This window comes from Ursus arctos, unplaced genomic scaffold (assembly GCF_023065955.2).
Source record: "Ursus arctos isolate Adak ecotype North America unplaced genomic scaffold, UrsArc2.0 scaffold_2, whole genome shotgun sequence".
NCBI classification, from domain to species: domain Eukaryota; kingdom Metazoa; phylum Chordata; class Mammalia; order Carnivora; family Ursidae; genus Ursus; species Ursus arctos.
In genome coordinates this window covers 19031215-19053094 of record NW_026622874.1, presented here as the reverse complement: position 1 = coordinate 19053094, position 21880 = coordinate 19031215, and the positions used below count along the sequence as shown (strand labels likewise).

Genomic DNA, 21880 nt, shown 5'->3' with positions numbered 1-21880 from the left:
GAGAAATCTCGTGACTTTTGCTCAAGCAAAAAGAAAACCCAATCCGAACTGAAGATGACCATATGAACAACTCAAGCCCACCAACATGACCAATGTATTTCTTGTCACATGTTAAAATTAAAATTCTGGTGAAAGAAGGTAAGAGAACATCAAAACCTTATAGTATTATTACTCTTTGTTTTACTTATGGTCATCTTCAAATGGTTTTGAAGTCCCTCCTCTCACCTCCTGAACAACAACAAAAAATCTGGTATAAGATTTTTGGGATAGGGGCATGTGGGTGGCTCAGTTGGTTAAGCGTCTGCGTTCGGCTCAGGTCATGATCCCAGGGTCCCGGCACTGAGTCCCGCACTGGGCTCCCTGCTCAGTGGGAAGCCTGCTTCTCCCTCTCTCTCTGCCCCTCCCCTCTGCCCCTCCCCTCTGCTCATGCTCTCTCTCAAATAAATAAATTTTTAAAAATCTTATTAAAAAAAAAAAGATTTCTGGGGCAAATTAGGCATCCAGTTATCAAATCTTAATTGAATAAAATTTTCCTAGGGCATTCCATTTATTGACAGAACTATAGCATTTCACTTGAACATCCAAAACCCTATCAAAGGCAAGTCTTACTAATTTTTCAGAGAAAAGGAATATTATATTATTAAAACTAGAATGATGTGAAAGTCCAGACACAAACTAAGAACTGGACTGAATGCTAAACTGTCCTGGCCACTGAGCCCCCTCTGTTCTCCTTTACAGACATTGGTATAGCTCTGTTCTGGAGTTCCTGGAGAGCAGGGAATAAGCAGCAGAATTAAATGACGGCTAAGGGTAGGTGCTAAAGTCAGTACTGCTTGGGTTTGCGGCCTAACTCTACTAATTTACTAGCTGTGTTACCTTGGGCGGTTTTTATACTCCGTTTTCTTATTTATAAAATGAGGATACGAAGAGTACCTAGCTCATGTGGTTTACTACGAAAATCTAAGGAGGTAATACATGTGGTAAAACATTTAGAGTAATAATCCTTGACATAAGGACTCTGTAGACTTTGGCTATCAGCTTATTACTATTCATCTATGTACTTTCTGCCACACTTACCATGGTGCCTTGCATAGAGTAAGTGATCAAGAAATGTGTTAAAAAGAAATACTACCTAAGTTTTCAGACATAAAATTACTCTGACTCATGACCTTCATTTGCAACCCTAATAGAGCTCCGTGAAGCTATTACGGCAGATAGCTAAGAGACCGGGTCATGAGAAAAGATCAAGAAAAATTAAGTGAGGACAGTCATGGTAGGAATTTCAGCCAAATGGGGACCTTCTGAGATTAAATTGGTCACTTGTGTCCAACAGCTAGCTACTTTGCATGCTACCTAGGAATAAAGACATGGTTGTCCTATCTTCAGTAAGACCGAACTGTAACCCTGGAGCTCGTTTATAAAAGGATTCAGTTATTTGTAATAAATGAAATGAAAATCATCCTAAGAATGATTTAGACTCTATTCTGTACTCAATGAGAGATACCATCAATGTCTAGGGAACTTGGCATCTCTGAACTTGAGATTTTTTTTTTTTTTTTTTTTTTTTTTAAAGATTTTATTTATTTATGTGACAGAGAGACAGCCAGTGAGAGAGGGAACACAGCAGGCGAGTGAGAGAGGAAGAAGCAGGCTCCCAGCAGAGGAGCCCGACGTGGGACTCGATCCCGGAACGCCGGGATCACGCCCTGAGCCGAAGGCAGACGCTTTAACGACTGCGCTACCCAGGCGCCCCTGAACTTGAGATTTTGAATAATGCCACTATCAGACAATGCCTTGGAGTTCAGTAGGTATCTACAAATAAACTTATCCTCAGACTCCAAGCAGAGTATAACAAGCAACTTTTCAGTCTAGTGCTCACTTGACTCTATGAGTCATGATATGAGAGTGATAATTCTTTTAGTGTTATATTTCTTAGGACTCCTACTGTTAACAATAAGCCTATAAAATCTTTTGAAATTATGAAAATGTTCAAAATTACTTATAAACATGTACTAATATGATTTTTATATACTTAATAGCAGGTTAAAGATTATACCCTAACAAAATTTTTAGTGTCTACGAAAGATAACCAAGTAAGAAAAGAATGATTCCACTTACAATGCCAAGTCCCCTCCCGCTCTTCCCCCAAAGCCATCTAAAAGTAAGTTCGCTTTTCAATTTTATCAGTGGGGTTAATAGGTATTAAATTGTAACTCTATAGATAATTATAGAAAACACTGACAAATGAACTCAAAATTTTAATTTCAATACAGATTCCCAAAATATTAATATTATGCCCTAAAAGCTTTCTTTGAACTATAAATGAAACAGTTGTAATACATACCTTTACAGCAAGTCAATTTAATCTCCCTTGTCTCAGTTTCTTCACTTGTAAAATATGAATAATAATAGTATCACTTACCTTATAAAACTGTTAAGAATTACATAATTTATGTAAAACAGAGTCAGGCATACAGGATTAAGTACTGAATAAATGTCAGCTATTAAGATTTTTGTTATTCTTTTCCCATTAAGGTTTGCTCAAAAAATTACAAAGTGTTTTTACTGCAATTACTGAAACATCAACAACCAGAAATGCCACTGGCAAAGCTGCTGGAACTGGGGGAATCTGATTCTGTTTATGATTAAAATGCAGATCTGTATAGCTGCTACACATTATTTATTTTTAAGATAAAAGCTCTAAAAGAAAGAAAATGAACAGGGTAAAAGAAATTAATACAACCCTGGTCCCAGCCTTTTTATATCACAAGTCCTCAAGTGATCTAAAGTAAACTTCAGAAAATTACCATTAAAGAATGCTAGAGGAATTTTAAATATATAAAAAAGAATGAGGGCAAAAAGGATGTGAGTGAGGTAATGGAAAATGCAGATGTAATTTTGGCTAAAGAAAAAGCTAGGGCTAGCTGCCATTTGGTCAGAGCTCATTCTCGGCATTCAAAAGAAAGTGACTGAACATGCTTTATTGCTGTTTTAGAATACAATATATAATCTAGAGAGAAGAAGAAGGTAAAGTACTCCATGGTGTATATTATCTACAAATCAAACCAAAGAAAGGAAAAGGGAATAAAAGTCTTAAAATATCAAAAACCAATGACATTTTTTGACCGTTACACATTTTTGAGACCCGGTGTTGGAGCCTTTTATACGTTTAAGTAAAACTCTACCAAAGGAGATGGGGAAAACTCATTAATTTCCACACAGCTGCAGACAGCTTTGGATTGTGTCAAAATTATCTGAATAAAAATGTGAATAAAAACCTAATATTTCTGAAAAATATTTGTACAACAGGTTAGTAGAAACTTCTAAAACTAAAGTAAAATAGGGATGCCTGGATGGCTCAGTTGGTTAAGCATCTGCCTTCGACTCAGGTCATGATCCCAGGATCCGGGGATCGAGCCCTGCATTGGGCTCCTTGCTCAGTGGGGAGACTGCTTCTCCCTCTGCCTGCTGCTCCCCCTGCTTGTGCTGACAAATAAATAAAATCTTTAAAAAAATTAAAAAATAAAGTAAAGTAAAGAACTGTATCCTATTAAGAGATCAAAATTGGTGAAAAGTACTGAAAAATAAAATCAGAAGATTGTTGGAATTTGGGCATGCTTTCATTAAACATTTCATTAGGTGTGATGAGAACACTAACAAGGCCTGGCAATGAAATGTACTACTTCCACAACATAGGAGAGAGAAGAGATTATTCACAAGGTAATGATGTCAATCTGAGCCTCTGGTATTAAAGAGATACTAAGTTCCATAAGGGCAGGGACAAAGTCCATTTTGTAGCACCAAGCATACTGCTGAGCAAAGACTGGTTGGCCAGTTGATATACCAAAAGAAAACTGGGGTGGGTAGGAAGTTGATATATACAAAACTGCCTCATAAATAAATCTAATGTATTTAAAACAAAAAAAGTTACTGGAACAACGAGAAGAGCCAGAAAGGGATCATTTAATTAATTCAACCAATAAATCGTAAGTGCTTACTTTTGTTCTAGACGCTAAGGATAAAGCCTTGAACCAAGAGATAAGAGCTTACACTGCCAAGGGAGAGAAAGATGAATGAAACATTACAATGAAAATAAAATGGTGCTTTTCAGGATCAAGAATGGAGGGGACACTATATTACAGAGATTAGAAGGATAGCTTTTCTTTTCTCAAAAAAAAAAAAAGGCCTATTAGGAAAATCTAACAAATCAAAAATTAAGTGTGTATGTGAGGAGGGGGGAGAGAGTCTTTTACGAGAGTGAGAGGAGTCACACCTAGACACATGCAAACAACGTCCTCAGGTACTACAGAAAGGCAGGAGATTTTACAGAAACTTCTTGGCTTCTACTTGATCAAAAGCAATAAACAGACCTACAACAATTATTTACTTCTGTTGTTTTTTAAAATGTTCGCTCTTTCCCAGAAAACATCCTAAGCTTGTTAAGCTACTGCTTTTCCCCCAAACTACATGAATAAAGTAGAAATGAGGCTAGGATATGCACACAAAAGAGTATTTATGTTTCATACAACTACATTTTTATTTTTGCACAACATTCTATTTTTTTCTCTCCAGCAAAGCAAAACTTCCCACACCAAATTCTTCAATAAGCCCCTTAAGATTTTTCTCCAATGACAAGAACAAATGAGAGCTGTTAATAATTTTCAGATTTAAAGCAATAATTCTCATATAAAACAATTTTTTCCTTGAGATTTGCCAAACTATTCCTCTCCAGAAATACTGCATCCTTATTCTAAGAATTTTTCACTATATTGTCCAGGCTGACTAATTTTTACCTTGAATGCAGACCAACAGAAGAGACAATTTTTCAAGGGACGATGAGTTGAAAGCCAAGAAAACATTTTTACTTCTTATAATTTAATCCACATTGAACTGTAGACAAATTTGGCAGTATCAAAATAAAAGTTTTGTCAGCATATCAACTGCCACCTCCTCTTTGAAGCTTCTCTAAGAATGACTGGTTTTGGTCATAATGCTTAGAAGCAAAAACACTGTAAGTTTGGATTCTATCTCTCATGTTAACAAACAGATGATGTGCCTTCCCCTTTTTTCTGCGCATTATAGATCCTTTCTGTTGATACATTCTTTCCATAAGAACCTTTGCAACATAACAGATAAAGGGTGGCATTATGCAAATTCTGTATACCGAGGAGGGATAGTTAAATAGAAGCTACCAGCGTGCATAGTGAGTTCCATCCTCAGGGCAAGTTCTGTCCTATCCAACAGCACCTTGTTCATGTTGACATTTGTGGCAACTGCACTAGGCCTAGTTTCCTAAGAGTGGGAAAGGATTCTGAAAACAAGACAACTTCAATATAAAAACCACAGTCCTCATTAATTTTAAATTAGAATAAAATATGAAAAAAGTAAATATTAACAGGATATAAACTGCTGTTTAGTCTTCATTCTTTCCAACACTTCAGTATTAAAGATCAGGAATGAAAAAACAAACCAGCTGCCTAAGATATTAAATCAAGCAGTCAAAAAGTTGTGTAAATTGAAAATGCTTCACATTTTCTTAGAAAAAGCATGTATGTTTTGAAAGATGGAATACATTTTATCTCAAGGTTTGCTGTACAACTAACTGTCACTACATTAAAAGGATTATTTTCATGATGGGAACAACCCGAGTCACAGTAACTCATCTAACAAACGTTAAGTTTTCCTTTCTCCGGTCTACCGAAAGTTTGTATTGCCGAACGTTTCACAATTATCTCACAGTTTCAGATGCTTATTTACAAACTAGCACAGGGATGAACTATTACATGAAGACCACCAAGGTAGAAAATTACATAGATGCTAAAGAGTATGCTCTCTGTTTTAACTTTAGTTCTTTGCCGTTTTTTCCCCTTTTGGTTTCTAATTGTTGGATAACTCTCAGAAACATAAATCTCATTTCATTAGGCAACACGAGAATTCGAGGAGAAGCCCCATAAAAACCCCAGGTTTTTGGTGTGGTGGAGTGGTACAGATAATGCCACACAGTGCTCACCGGCACACTAAGTGAGGAGATAAGACAGGTTTAGAGGAAGGAGGAAAGATGATGAAGTTACTTCTAAACATACTGAATTAGAGTTACCTATAGATACCTCATTCAATCGGTATTTTTTATCTAAAATGTTACTAGGCACTGGGAACTGCTAGACAGCGGGATATACTGGAATTGCTAGGCTAGATCTGGGAGCCATTGGGTGAATTATGGAAGAAGTCTAAATGAGACCACTCCAGAGAGTACAGCGTTAAGTAAAAGCAGTGGTCTGAGACTTTCAGAAGAAAAGATGTAAGAAAAACGCAGAGAAACAGGAGTCAATAAAACAAAAGCCAGAAATGTAGAAGGTAAGCCAAGAGAATGGTGCTACTATTGGAAAATTTCAAGAAACAAATAACTACTATCAATCTCACAGAATTAATATGAGACTTGAGAAATACCTATCAAACATTTCGACTAGGAAATCAATGGTGGCCTTATTGGCAACACTTCTATGACTGAAGAGGGAGATAACAGCATGCTGAGCAAAAGAAAACAGCAAGAAAAGGAGAAAGGAATAGGGTACTTTTTTATTAGCTTAGGTATGAAGAGAAGGAGAATTCCATGGTAATAGTGAGAAGGAAGAGTCTGGGGTATGAGAACATATAAAATGAAAGTGAACTGAAAAGAGAAGGAGTCAATCATTGGAGACCAAACTGAAGATACAGGAAAGATAATGGTTCTAATATTTTCTCCAAGTCAACTTTTGCACCTCAATATTTGCTTCCTTTGCTTTAACTAACAGGAATAATCACTGTGTTTGTTTCAGGTACCAAGGCTGGGAGAAAATAGGTATACTCTCTAATAGACAGCAACCTTTCCAGATTCCACTAAACTCCAATCATGCTGGCGGTTTGCTCTCCTTTTCTCTCTTTCCTCTCTATGTGCATGACAGGGCAAAAATGTACACACATGCACAGACAACGTCCAGTCCTGTACCGAGGTCTCCACTGGGGAGAACGTAAAGCAGACGCCTGAACTAGACATCACGGCACCAGGATCTATATTCATTTGCTCATTTTCAGCAAAAAAGAACCTTAATTTCCTTTTCTAAAAGATACAAATTGTGGAATTTGAGAAAAACATTTGAATGAGAAACAAATACGATCACACAATCAGTAAATTTTGGAATGAGAATTTAACAGGGACAATTGGAAAGATGCTAGATCAAGACTTCAGAATGCAGGGGCGCCTGGGTGGCACAGCGGTTAAGCATCTGCCTTCGGCTCAGGGCGTGATCCCAGCATTATGGGATCGAGCCCCATATCAGGCTCTTCCACTATGAGCCTGCTTCTTCCTCTCCCACTCCCCCTGCTTGTGTTCCCTCTCTCGCTGGCTGTCTCTATCTCTGTCAAATAAATAAATAAAAATTAAAAAAAAAAAAAAGACTTCAGAATGCAGACTGGTTTTAGGACTATAAGCCAAGCCTTCCACCTTCTGGACCTTAATTTTCTAAATTATAAAATAAGTGAATTAGAAGAAATCACTGTGGTCCCATCCAGCCTAAAGAACAACATGATTCTGGACCTTTGCGTGCTATTTCCAGGTAAAGAGAACCAAGGCTCAAAGAAGACAATTCAATTACTTGAAAAGTTAGTACAGAAGAGCCATTCTGGAATCAAGGGTTGCTGATTCTCTAATGTTCTTTAATTTATAAAAAGTTTATGTTCTTACAGAGTATGAAGATATTGATGAGTTCTTAAAAATCCTCTATTCTTCCTCACCCCCAATGACATTTTCAAGAATGGGCACACCGAAGGCCATGGTGAAAAGTGGAGCACATGAACAAAGTCTCTCCTAACATCTAGCTTAGAGCTGCTCTGATGGAGTCATGTGTACTATGGCCCTGTACTGTTTATCAAAGAAACAGACACAGTATTCTGGTATGTACTGGCCATTATCCATGCTGTGCTTGGGATATTTGCCTTCAACCAGAATGCACAACATTCCCCATTATCACTGGAATCCTATGATATCCTACAAGGTTTTAGTAAGTTCAACTCTTCTCTAAAAACTAAGGCTGATTTTCTATTGTAGCTGAATGAGAGTGTTATCAATTGCCTCTGTCTCTACTTTGTCTTCTAGTCACTGGTATCTTAAAGACTTCAAAGATGACACTGACACATTTAAATGAATAACAGATTTTTCAATTACTTTCAAAAACAGTTACTGTGAAATCCAGTGTGAGTAACTATATGAAGACAATGGAGACAGAGGATGAAAAGGATTATTAGAGAGAAACAACTCTATCATTCGATTACTCTCTGCACAGGATCAAACCAATTTATCTTAATATATGCTAGGCATATATGATACAGAGTATTTTCTGTATTTAAATTTACATATACATTTTAAAATGGGCAGTTTGAAACTTATTTTCATTCAAACACTTAACAAAGCATTATTCCTTTTTTGTTGAAAATAATCTCATAATATTATTGGTTAAACACTTCTTGGAATTTGTAAACACTGTAAAATATACAATAAGGAGATAAATTCTTAGTGAGATGAATATAAAGTACACATTTGGTTGTCTCAGCACTGAGCTAAATTTTCACAGCTACACCATCCAGGAAAACAACAATACCAACATTCACTGAGACTACTTTTCATAATTTACCCTAAGAGATCTGCCAACTAAGTGATAGGAACTCACGATATCGTAAATAAATTCAATAAATATTTTGATCGATTTCTTTAGTTAATGTTAAATGTTTTTGCGGCATTAAATGTCACTGCACACTGTTTCACTCTTTAAAAGCATTACTAAAAGAGCTAAAATGTATTATTTTTCCACAGTCCATCTTTAAGAAAAAACTAATCTATGAAAAAACCTTAAGGGCAAAAGGTTAATTTAATATGAAAATACATCCCAGGTGACAAGGTAACATATTTCTTTAGTCATTTTTTTTAACAATCTTAATGGTAATTTCTTTAAAGGATACAAACACTTGTAAAATACCTAGGATTTTATATAAATTACTGATTAATCAAGACAGAACAACTGGGCATAATGTACACACAGTGACATTACTCACCTAAATAGGGAATGCAAGGTGTCATCTTTAAGCTACTTATATAGTCTCTTAGTCTTTTGTAATTATCTTCTTTACTCATCACATATTCTAATTTTTCAAAGGTAGTTTTGTCTTTTCGACTTAGTAACTAAAAAACAAACAGAAAAGTCTAAGTTACTCCCAAATTCCATCTTATTATAGCAAAGACTTGAAGTTGTATTTACTATAAATTTAAATTTCAAAGTTATACCTTTTTCAATTATACTTCGGTAGCATATAAATAAAACATAATCACACGTGTCTATTAAGATAATAAACCCAGTGGTGCTTGTGTGGCACAGCTGGTTAAGCAACCAACTCTTGGCTTTAGCTCAGGTCATGATCTCAGCACCATGAGATCAAGCCCTGCACTGGGTTCTGAGCTCAGTGCAGAGTCTGCTTGAGATTTTCTCTTCCTATCCCTCTGCCCCTCCCACTCATGTCTCTATCTCTAAAAATAAAAATAAATCTTAAAAAAAAAAAAAGCAACCAAATCCACTATTTATAAAATATAATATCCTTTCTATGTATATAAAATCATTAACTTACTTAGTAAATTATAATACATTATTTCTCATCTTTATTATTTTATAATTTAAAAAAATTTTTTTTAAAGATTTTATTTATTTATTTGTTAGAGATAGGGAGAGCACAAGCTGGAGGAGCAGCAGGAAGAGGGAGAAGCAGACTCCCTGCTGAGCATGGAGCCTGACGTGGAACTCGATCCCAGGACCCTAGGATCATGACCTGAGCTGAAGGCAGACTTTAACCAACTGAGCCACCCAGGCGTCCCTCATCTTCATTATTTTACATAGTTGAACAATTTTTGTCAATCATTTTCCTAACTAAAATAATTACATATTCATGTCCAGCTCAAATATCCAAATATTTTAATACACGGTCCCCTGCCTCCTCAAAGATAAAGATCGTTCTCACATAATCATTAAGAGATAAATACTGAATGTTGTGGTTTCAGTAACAATTTTTCTTGGCTAGTCCCAACAATAACCATAAAACTGTGATTCACATTTTTGGATTTTGAACATTTTTTCTTTGATCCTGTTGATCAGTGCTGCGTCACATACAGCTGAACAATCAACTGAAACTGTTTCAGGAAGCTCAAGGGCTAAATTTGCAGTGAATGTGCTTTGAGGAAAATGGAGACAATCAAGGGAACAAAAGAAAAGCAAGGTCGATTACCCAAAATAGTATTAATTACTTGTTATTTCTTGTGTTTTTGATTTTAGCCATTCTGACAGGTGTAAAGTGATACCTCATTGTGGTTCTGATCTGCATTTCCCTGATGACTAGTGATGCTGAACATCTTTTCACATTGGCCATCTGCACGTCTTCTTTGGAAAAAGGTCTATTCAGGTTCTCTGCCCATTTTTTTTTTAAAGATTTTATTTATTTATTTGACAGAGATAGAGACAGCCAGCGAGAGAGGGAACACAGGCAGGGGGAGTGGGAGAGGAAGAAGCAGGCTCATAGCGGAGGAGCCTGATGTGGGGCTCGATCCCATAACGCCGGGATCACGCCCTGAGCCGAAGGCAGACGCTTAACCGCTGTGCCACCCAGGCGCCCCTCTGCCCATTTTTAAATTGATTTTTTTTTGGTGTTGAGTTGCAGAAGTTCTTTAAATATTGTGGATATTAACCCCTTCTCAGATATATCATTTATAAATATATTCTCCCATTCAATAGGCTGTCTTTTTATTTTGTTGATGGTTTCCTTCACTGTAAAGAAACGTTTTATTTTGGTGTAGTCCAAAAAGTTTAATTTTGCATTTGTTTTCCTTGCCAAGGAGACATATCTAGAAAAATGTTCCTACAGCTGATGCAAAAGAAATTACTGCCTACATTTTCTTCTAGGAATTTTATGGTTTCAGGTCTCACATTTAATCCATTTTGAGTTTATTTTTGTGTATGGTATAAGAAAGTGGTACAATTTCATTCTTTTGCATGTAGCTGTCCAGTTTTCCCAACACCATTTGTTGAAGAGACTATTTTTTTTCCCATTGTATATTCTTGCCTCATCTGTCACAGATTAATTGACCATACAAGCATGGGTTTATTTCTGGACTCTATTCTGTTCCATTGATCTATGTGCCTATTTTTGTGCCACTGCTTTGATTACTACAGCTTTGTAGTATATCTTGAAATCTTGGATCGTAATGCCTCTAGCTTTGTTCTTTTTCAAGAATGTTTTGACTATTTGGGGTCTTTCGTGGCTCCATACAAATTTTAGGATTATTTGTTCTAGTTCTGTTAAAAATGCTATTGGTATTTTGTGTTGGCAAGGATGTGGAGAAAAAGGAACCCTCACGCACTGTTGGTGGGAATGCAAACTGGTGCAGCCACTGTTGAACATGGTATGAAAGTTCTTAAAAAAATTAAAAATCTAATTACCATATGACCCAGTAATTCCACTACCGGGCATTTAACCAATGAAAATGAAAAAACTAATTTGAAAAGACAGTATGTACTCCTTAAACATGTTTATTGCAGCATTATTTATAGTAGCTGAGTATGGAAGCAACTCAAGTGTTCCTTGACAGATGAACGAGTAAAGAAGAGGTGGTATATATATATATAGATATACCATGGTATATTACTCAGTCATTAAAAAAAATGGTATCTTGCCATCATGCAACAGCATGGATGGACCTAGAGGGTATAATGCTAAGTGAAATAAGTCAAAAGACAAGTATCATATGATTTCACTCATGTGTGGAATTAAACTAAACAACTGAACAAAGAAAAAAAAAGAGACCAAAACAAACAAACACCCTAAGAAAAGAAAACCAGACTCTTAAATATATAGAACTGGTGGTTGCTAGAAGGTAGATGGGGGGGGGGTGTTGCATAAAATAGAAGGAATTAAGAAAACACTTATCTTGATGAGCACTGAGAAATACAGAATTATTGAATCATTATATTGTATATCTGAAACTAACACTATGTTAATTATACTTGAATTTTAAAAAGGATATTTAAAAAATATTTAAAAATTCAGAGAATATGTTTTTAAGTATTTCAAAGACTCTGGAAAATATTTTTTCTTTAAACATATGAAGTTACTATTTCATTATGATGTAATAAACTTTATGTCATAAATGTTATTTTTTAGCATACAAAATACATCCACCTATAAAATGCTCATCTAATTCTACGAGGTTAACAGAAAATCTGAAGATAAATTTAGAGATGAGGAGACAGATTCAAAGTTGATTACAGGATTAGCAAGAAGCAGAACATACTAATACTCTCTTAGTTGTCTACCCACAAAGGCACAGGTCCCTGTTTTTCAGTGTCTTAGTTGGTTCTGGAGATTAAGAATATTCTGATGCCAAATCCAGTACTCTTTATATATAGTATTACAAGTTGTACAATTGGGATTCATGTTGGAATTTATTTTTTCATGGGGTCCAAGATGCAAATTATTTTCAGATAATCTCTATCAGTAAAACGTCTGACCGGTATTCCTCCTTCTTTAAAACAAATGATTTTAAGGAGTCCTTTGTTTTAATATTTTAGATAGATAGTCCATGGTCTAAAACAGCAGTTGCATAATCTTTTGCTTGGCCCAGCTTCAACATGCCTTATTAGCATTTTCAAGATCAGGTACAAATCTCTGGTAAGTCCAACTATCGCTTTCTCTCCCACCAGAGAATCTGGATATGGAAAATATAGTAATGTGACATGGCAAAGATAACAATAAACCTATTCTTTTTTTCTTAAATCAATCATTCAAAAACTGGTACAATATCAGGAGAAACACAACTGATTTTGCCACATCTGAAGCACAAAACTGTAGTAAAGAATTACATGGCCTAATATATATAAAAAGGGGCACGTGGGTGGCTCAGTCGGTTAAGTGTCTGCTTAATGGCTCAGGTCGTGATCTCAGGGTCCTGGGATCAAGCCCCACACTGGGCTCCTTGCTCAGTGGGGAGTCTGCTTCTCCCTCTCCCTTGACCCTCCCCCCTGCTCGTGCTCACTCCCATGCTCTCTGTCTCAAATAAATAAAATCTTAAAAAAAATAGTATGTATAAAAATAACTTACATTTTGGAATTTTCACAATAATCAATAACCAGATTAAAAGGATTCAATCTGGTGTGGGATAGCAGAGACCTGTTTTAGGAAGACTATTTACAGGAAGAGTATGGACAAAGAATTAGATGTTAAAATAAGGTGTGTCCAATGATAGCTCAGGAACTCACCCAAAGCCCATGTACCAAAGCTATATCTAAGAAGTCCTGATTCTTTTTCTTCTTTTCAAATCTTTCTCTGATGTTCCTAATGTTATCCCTACGATGTTACTTCACTATACTCTTCCCTCCAAAAAGGGGAAAACAAAGTGGTTCACAAAGTTCCAACTCTGCATATTTTAGGCACCACACTCTTCCTCTGGCTAAGAGCATGACAACCAGGGACAAACCTCTTCACATGTTCATTGATGCATGAATGTGGGAACTCCAACTCTTCCTGGCCAGATCTCTACACCATGTTACCATAACAATCTACTTTGGGAAAATTTGGATGAATCCCTGTTCATGTCAGTCACCATAAGGAATAGATAAGATTCCCAGATCACCCCTCACCACCTTGATTTGTATCCCCATACAGTATGTACGGATGTGTTCATTTGCATAAATACGTTATTTCTCTTGAAACTTGGGTGCAGATTAATTATAATCTTTTGTTCATGACACTCAATTATCATTAGTCCCTGATATGGCTTTCTTGTTAAACTGATTTATTCTTAAATTTGGAACAAATATATATGCATCAATTTTCCTACCTAAGAACTATACACCAATAACACAACTACCTATGTGCTCTTCCATATCCAATTCCCTTAACTATTTTTTTTAAGATTTTATTTATTTTTTGAGAGAGGAAGAGCACAAGTGTGGGTAGAGGGCAGCCCGATATGGGGTTCAATCCCAGGACCCTGAGATCACAACCTGAACCAAAAACTGAGCCACCCAGGTGTCCCCTTTGACTCTCTTTAAGTAAACAGTAATCTCTTTCCTAAATTTTGTGTTTATCATTCTCTTAAATTTTATTTGATTTTTGACTAAAGAATGTCATACTATTTTTAATCTATGGCTTTATCATTCAATGTTCTGACACTGAAGGTTCACCCATAATGTTGTCTGTGGCTGTAGTTCACTCATTTTCCCTGCCTCCCTGTAAATGTCATCTTCTCTGAAGCACTATCATTATGCCTATTTTTCTTATTTTTTCTTTTTGCTTTGTAAGAGATTTCTTTATATATATGTAAATAATATATTTCTATATACACACTAGATATAAATTCTTGATCAGTTACAACTGCTTCATGTTATATTTCCCCATTCTGGGGCTTCTTTTCAATTTTCTTTAAAATATCTTTTGATGAACAGAAATTCTTACTTTAATGTGGTAAAAATTTTTTCATCTTTTCTTTCATTGTTTGAGGTTTTTGTATCTTATCTGAAATACCCTTACAGATTCCAAGTTGGAATCTATTCATACCAAGCCGGAGAGATATTAAGCTATTTTTCTCTTCTAAAAGCTTGTAAGTTTTTTATTTCACATGTAAGTCTTTAATTCATCTAACAATGACTTCTGAGGCTTAATTTTATTTTTTCCCCAAAATGGTAACCAATTTCCCAGCTCCAATTAATAAAGAGCCCCTCATTTCTCCACTGATTTACAATGCCACCACTGTCATATATCAGAGTTCTATAAAAGCAATTATCTATTTTTGGGTTCTTTATTTTGTTCCACTGGTCGACATGTCTACACCTGCACTAACTGTACATTACTTAAATAATACAATATATCTTGATATCTGTTAGGGCAAATGTCCAAGTCTCCCACCCCATTTTCTTCTTCAGAAATAGCCTGGCTATCCTGACCCTTTACATTTCCATGTAAATTTTATAAAGAATCTTGTCTCAGACTGGGATTTTGATTCAAGGTGCATATATCTCCACATACATTTGGGGAAAACTGGCATCTTTAAGCTTTCCTATCCATGACTAAGGGATATTGTTCCATCTATTTCGTTCTTCTTTAATGACTTCCTGTAAAGTTTTATAGTTTTCTGCATATAAGTCTTGCATATATTCAAGGGTTGGTATTACAAATACATGGCAAAGAAAAAGAGAACCCAGCCTTCAACCTTGGTGGGGAAAAAAAAAAAAAAACCTGTAAGGAAGAAGCTAATCAGCTACATCACCTGTTATGGTCCTACTCTGGACACTCACTCTGGGGATGCTTGGGCAAGGTTGCATGGACTCTACTTGGTCAGGTTTAAACAAAGGCAAATTAAAGCATTCTGAGATCACTACTTGAAAAAAAAATTAGTCTTGCATAAGTTATTCCATTTATTGTTTGCTATTGTGCTTCTTTTATTGATATTGTAAATGGCGTCGTTTCAAGTGATATTTTCAAATTGTTTCAAATACAGCTGATTTCGTGTATTGTTTGTATATTCAGTCACCTTAATAAACCGTTTATTTCAACTGTGGTAAAATATACGTAACATCCACTATTTTAACCATTTTCAAGTGTACACTTTAGTGGCATTAAGTACATTCATGTTCTCAACCAACCATCACCACCAACTATGCATGGCCAGGAACTCTTTTCATCTTCCCAAACTGAAACTCCACACCCACTGGACAGTAACTCCCATTCCTCTCTCCTTTTTTGGTCCCTAGCAAGCATCTTCTACTTTCAGTCTCTAGAAATCTAACTACTCTTGGTACCTCATATAACAGAATCATACAATCTGTCCTTTCATGTCTGGCTAATTTCACTTAGTATAATGTCTTCAAGATTCATTCATGGTGTAACGTGTCAGAATTTAATTCCTTTTTAACACTAAACAATATTCCATTCTACGTGTATACATTTGGTCCATCCATTCATCTGCTGATGCACGTTCAGACCGTTTACACCTTTCCAACCGTACCTTCTGGGTCTCATGGTCCATCCCCTGCAAAAGCCCCATCCTTAACCTTTTCTTGGCGCATTCTCTTTCTTTTTTTGTAACAGGAGCCTAGATTTGAGTTGGGTGCAATCCTGGTTCCTTGCTCTTCACAATTCTTTCCTCTCAAACATCCTCCAGCTTCTACTAAGTTCAAGCACTAGATCAGTGTTGTCTGAGTTTTGCATGATGAAAATGATCTATGTGCGCCCAATACAATGGCCACTAGCCACACATGACAACTGAGTACTGGCAACATGGCTAGTATGAACGAGGAACTAAATTTTAAATTTAATTTTAATGATTTAAATGTAATACCCACATCTGGCTAGTGGCTACCATACTGGACAAGACAGCACTAGATTATAACAGTTATGTTTCTATCATTAATAGAGCTACTAGTCATTTTTCCCATTATATCTTAAAGGTGTTAGTAGTTGGAGAAAGAGTCCACCAACCAACGTTATTTTCATATCTTGGTGACTGTAATCTTCACACAGATGATACTCTTACTACCCTGGTATCTCACTCAGTTCCTTGACTTCTCTTCCACTCAATAATCTTACCTTCTACCACTCTCAGCCTCTACTCCCTTGGTTATCCTGAATCCAATAAGTACTGACTGCACCTGACTTTCCAATCCAGTTACCAATACTACTTTTTCACTCTTCCTTCTCTCTCTTTTACTTGGGTTAAATTCCTTACCTATCACTAAAACAACTTGTACATTTACCCACTTTATCACTTGTGCTATCCCTGACCCCTCTATGGTACAAACAAGCCTTAAAAAATTCCAACACCGGTTAAATACAATTCTCGTCACTACTCCAGGCTTATGCTGAGCACCTGAACCTGGTTAGAGAATACATGACTTCACTGACTGGTTTCACCTTAAAAATCATGACCAAAAATCTCAATATAAGGTCTACCATACCAAACCTACCCTATTTCCCTAGTTAGTTCATTCCCACACTCTTCTAAGATGACTTTCACCTGTTCTTCTTTCTTCAAACCTCTAATACCTCTCCCCCATCACTCTCAACTAATGACTCTGCTTTATATGTCTTAAGAAACAAACATCAGAAGAATTTCCACAGAATCTCACCATCACATCTACCAACTTACCTGCATCTGTAACCAAACGCACCCCCTTCTCTCCTGTTAAAATGGATCAACTGTTCCTGCTCCGTTACATTACTGAACCACTTCCCTCCTGCCTGATCAAGGGTATTGCTAGAGTAACTTCTTGCTCTCCTACCATTTTTCTTTCTATTAGATCATTGCACAGCATACAAACATACTGTCATGGAACTCATTTCCAAAAACAAAACAAAATGCCACAAATCTCTAGTCTTACATTCCCCTCTAGCTGCCAGATTTCTCTGCAGCACCTAAACCTCTCCCTTTATAACAAAACTCCTCAAATGCATTCTCTATACTTGCTGTCCCATTTTTTTCTCCACATTCTCTCAAATCCAATCAGTTTTCACTCCACCACTATACTGAAACCCCTCTTGGCAAGGTTGCCAATCCTCTCCAACTGCCCATATCCAATGGCCATCTCAAAGTTCTCACCTAATTCAACTTATTAGCAGCATCCGACACAGGTGATCACTCTTTCTTGAAACACTTTCATTACCTGACTGTGGAAAACTCCCACTGTGATATTTCCTTTGTTGATTCCTCCTCACTTTTTCCAATCTCTAAATCTTGGAGGGTTCCAGGGCTCTTCGTCTGTACTTATGACTCAGGTGATCCTATCCAACTCCATGTTTTAAATACTATCTTTATGCTGATGATCAAAAAATATATCTCTAGCCCCAACTCCTCCCTTTAACTTGTATACCTAGCTCTGACCTTCAGTTGCACATGGATATTTATCAGCCAACTCAAACTTGGTATGCGTAAGAAAGAACCTCCCTGCCCTGCTGCTGACACACTCCTTCCCTATGCCCCCAGAGTATCAGTAAACAGCATCTCCATTATCTGATTTGATGCAATCTCTCTGGACTCATCTCCTGCCATCATTTACTCCATAGCCTATTCCACTCCGTCAACACTGACCGCCCTGCTATTCTTTGAACGTTATCAGGGCCTTTGTACTGGCTATAACCTCTGCTTGAAATTCTCTTCTCCCAGATTTCCACACAAATGGTTCTCTCAGTTCCCCCAGCTCTCTACCCAACTGTCACTTAACAGAGATCCTCTTACCATATACAGTTAATTCTCAAACAATACGGGTTTGAACTATGCGGGTCCACTTATTCATGAATTCTTTATTTTTTTTTTTAAAGATTTTATTTATTTATTTATTTGACAGAGAGAGAGAGAGACAGCCAGTGAGAGAGGGAACACAAGCAGGGGGAGTGGGAGAGGAAGAAGCAGGCTCCCAGTGGGGGAACCTGATATGGGGCTCGATCCCATAACGCCGGGATCACTCCCTGAGCCGAAGGCAGACGCTTAACAACTGAGCCACCCAGGCGCCCCTACTCTTGAATTTTTTACAGCACAGTACTGTAAATGGATATCTCTTCCTTATGATTTTCTTAATAATGATTTCTTTTCTCTTACTTTATTATAAGAATACAGTGTATGACACATATACAAAATATGTGTTAATCAACTCCATGTTATTGGTAAGACTTCCAAGCCAACAGCTGGTTATTAGTAGTTACGTTTGGAGGGAGTCAAAAGTTTTATGTGGATTTTTGACTGTGCAGGGGCGTTGGCATCCCTAATCCCTGTGTTGTTCAACCCTTGTACTTCCCTGGTTTCTCTTCTATCCCATTTAATCTGCTTTATTTTTCTTCAGAGCATTCATCACTATTTTTATCATTTATTTATTTACAGTTTATCTTTTCCCAGTAGAATGTTAGTTGCCTAAGAATGGGACTTTGTGTCATTTACTGCTGTATGCCAAGCAATTAGTGCCTGGCACAGTACAGACTATTTTAAAATTTAATATAAACCCTAAAGATATTATTCAGATTAATAATGAAACTGTTACTAAATAAAAAAATTCTTTTCCATGCAAATACATGAGGGAGACAAGTTATCTTCAAGGAAAATAAAAATTAACTTGAGGGAAATGTATCTCATTTCTAAACCACAATATAAATCAGAGTATAATTCTTTTCCCTAAAACTTCAAAGATGGAATTCATTACGGTATATTTATAATCATTTCCATTCACCAATGAAATTCAAATTTTAAGAGAGTAAGGCCATCTTATTAAAAAGAATTTTTAAAGTAAGAAAACCCTTCACCCAGGTGCTTCTAAAATGCAAATAAAATATAAAGAGGATCATAAGCTCTTTCATATTAATGTCTTTCCAATACAGAAAACCACCCTGGTTTTCATGAGAAACATCTGTCTCTTCAGATACTATGAAAAGTAAAAGCAATACTAGGCTAATTAAAAACAGTTACACTTTAGATACAGAAAAAAAAAAAAGAAGCTTTTAAAAGTCAGTCATCTCTTTATCACAGGACCCCAAGAACACAGTAATCCTTTGTATAAAATGTAATAAACAAAATCATTCCTCTTTAACACCAAAGAATACGAAGAGATTTAAAAGAGAGGCGCCTGGGTGGCACAGCAGTTAAGCGTCTGCCTTCAGCTCAGGGCGTGATCCCGGCGTTACGGTATCGAGCCCCACACCAGGCTCCTCCGCTATGAGCCTGCTTCTTCCTCTCCCACTCCCCCTGCCTGTGTTCCCTCTCTTGCTGGCTGTCTCTCTCTCTGTCAAATAAATAAATAAAATCTTAAGAAAAAAAAAAAGAAGAGATTTAAAAGGATCTAAAATTTTACTTATATAAAATCTAAATGAAAAATACCTAGAAAGCTTGAGGCCAGTATCACATCACTCAAATATGGAAGTACGTAGATTTACAGAAGTCAAAATTCACACCCTGACCTTGTCAAAGTGATAGAACCAAATACAATTAACATATATCAGAATGTGCGGCAACACTGCATAATCCCATGTTAACTACCCAATTTTTCATTATTCCTGAGGGGAAAAAAAAAAATCTAAGTTTACTGACTAAAAAATAATGAAAATCTAAATAAGTAAATATTCTTTGAAAGTTCCAATTCAGATGTTCCTTGAACTTTCCAAAAGCTTAATCTTTACAAGACCAAATGCAAAAAAACTGCATTAAATGCAAAAAGAAAAATTACACTTTCCCATCAGTAAACATGAAATGCTATGTTGTCAAAGATGCTTACACAGATTCTACAAAATGATTTTGTAAATGGCAAAAACCAAGCACCAAGCTATAATTTACCCAAAAATTACCTGACAAGTCTAGTGTAACACTTGAGAGAGGAAAATGCAGGTTTCAGAAAAATAGACTATAAACTAATTTAAAGGTCCTTATCTATTATCATAATATTAACCTTACTAAGAACTACAAAAGAGAGAAATACATCTTTACTTCCAACAGGAAGTCTAACCCTTTCATTAACGAGGAGGATGACTTACCGCCCATGTTTTAGTCAACCTGAAGATTGGGGCACTCTGTAAGCCAGAGACCACCGCCATAAGTGCATGAAGGTTATTCAGCTCATATAGTTTCTGAAGATTTAAAAAAAGGGGGGAGGAGAGATGAAAAATAATGAGAATAAATACAAGAAAACTTTCTTTTTCTTTTTTAAAAGATTTTATTTATTTATTTGACGGAGAGAGAGACAGCAAGAGAGGGAACACAACCAGGGGGAATGGGAGAGGGAGAAGCAGGCTTCCTGCTGAGCAAGGAGCCCAATGCGGGGCTCGATCCCAGGACCCGGGGATCATGACCTGAGCCAAAGGTAGTTGCTTAATGACTGAGCCACCCAGGCACCCCAAGAAAACTTTTGATTAACAAGTAAAATCTAGGCAATTGGGTAGTGTTCCAGTACTTTTTACCCTCATTAGTGAGATTTGTCTTTAGAGTACCCATTATGTTACAATAAGTTGATTTTGGCCCAAAACAGAACTTCCGTGTTCTAACCTGGCATTGTTCTCAAGCTCTGGGAACAAATCTACCTCTAGTTCAGTAATATATTAAGAAAACCAAAGTTATGGTTCAGTATTAAGTTACCCAGTATGATCATGCACCCCAGTTTCTAATAAGGAGTAGCCTTCCTTATACTGAAATACTAAACCTCTGCCTTATGATCCCAGTTTCGAGAAAGGGTCTGTGCCCAGGATCCTAATCTGGTTTCCTACTCAGTACCCTCATAATTCCAGGGCAAGGGTTCAAACCTGCTTTCCACTGTCCTTAATTTCCTGCTTCCTCCCGCCTGAATCCTCTGATCCTTTGTTCTTCACTCATGTTGGGATATTCACTTGCTTCCCAATACTAGACCTTGCTTTTTACAGTCTCCTTGCAGAACTAACATTAGGTTCCATTAGTTTGCCAAGGGATCTACTCGACATTTATTGCTAATTTCCCAGATTTCCTCATACTACCAGATGCTTACATCTTAATGGTCCTATCTGAAAATCATTTAGAATGTTCCTTGCCCACCACCAAGAGACTCCAAGACAAAAATGCGTTTTGAACCTAGAGCTAAGGAAAGGGGAGGGGTTCCGTTTCTCTGGAGAACTCTGACCAATATATCACCTTAACTCAGGTCTCAAAGAATTCCCATAAAGTTTCAAGAAATATGAACTCAATTTTTTAAAAAATGGAAAATCAAAAAACATAAGGAAACAAGAATTCACAAATGGAGAACATCAGGTATTGGCCTCAAATAAAATGGAGATTAAATATGAAGATACTACCTAGAATGCAACATAAAAGACG

The 21880-nt window shown here is 36.5% G+C and overlaps 1 protein-coding gene across 3 annotated transcripts in view; it reads right to left on the bottom strand.

Annotated features, from left to right (window-relative positions):
* The window catches only part of RALGPS2 (Ral GEF with PH domain and SH3 binding motif 2), a 165445-nt gene that overhangs the window by 66187 nt on the left and 77378 nt on the right, over positions 1–21880 (bottom strand). For all 3 annotated transcript variants that reach the window (XM_026509278.4, XM_057314892.1, XM_026509279.4), the window contains exons 7-8: positions 20575–20667; positions 9085–9211 (exon numbers count right to left, since the gene is read on the bottom strand). In XM_026509278.4, the coding sequence (XP_026365063.1) occupies positions 9085–9211; positions 20575–20667 (220 nt within the window). The remainder of the gene's footprint in view (positions 1–9084; positions 9212–20574; positions 20668–21880) is intronic.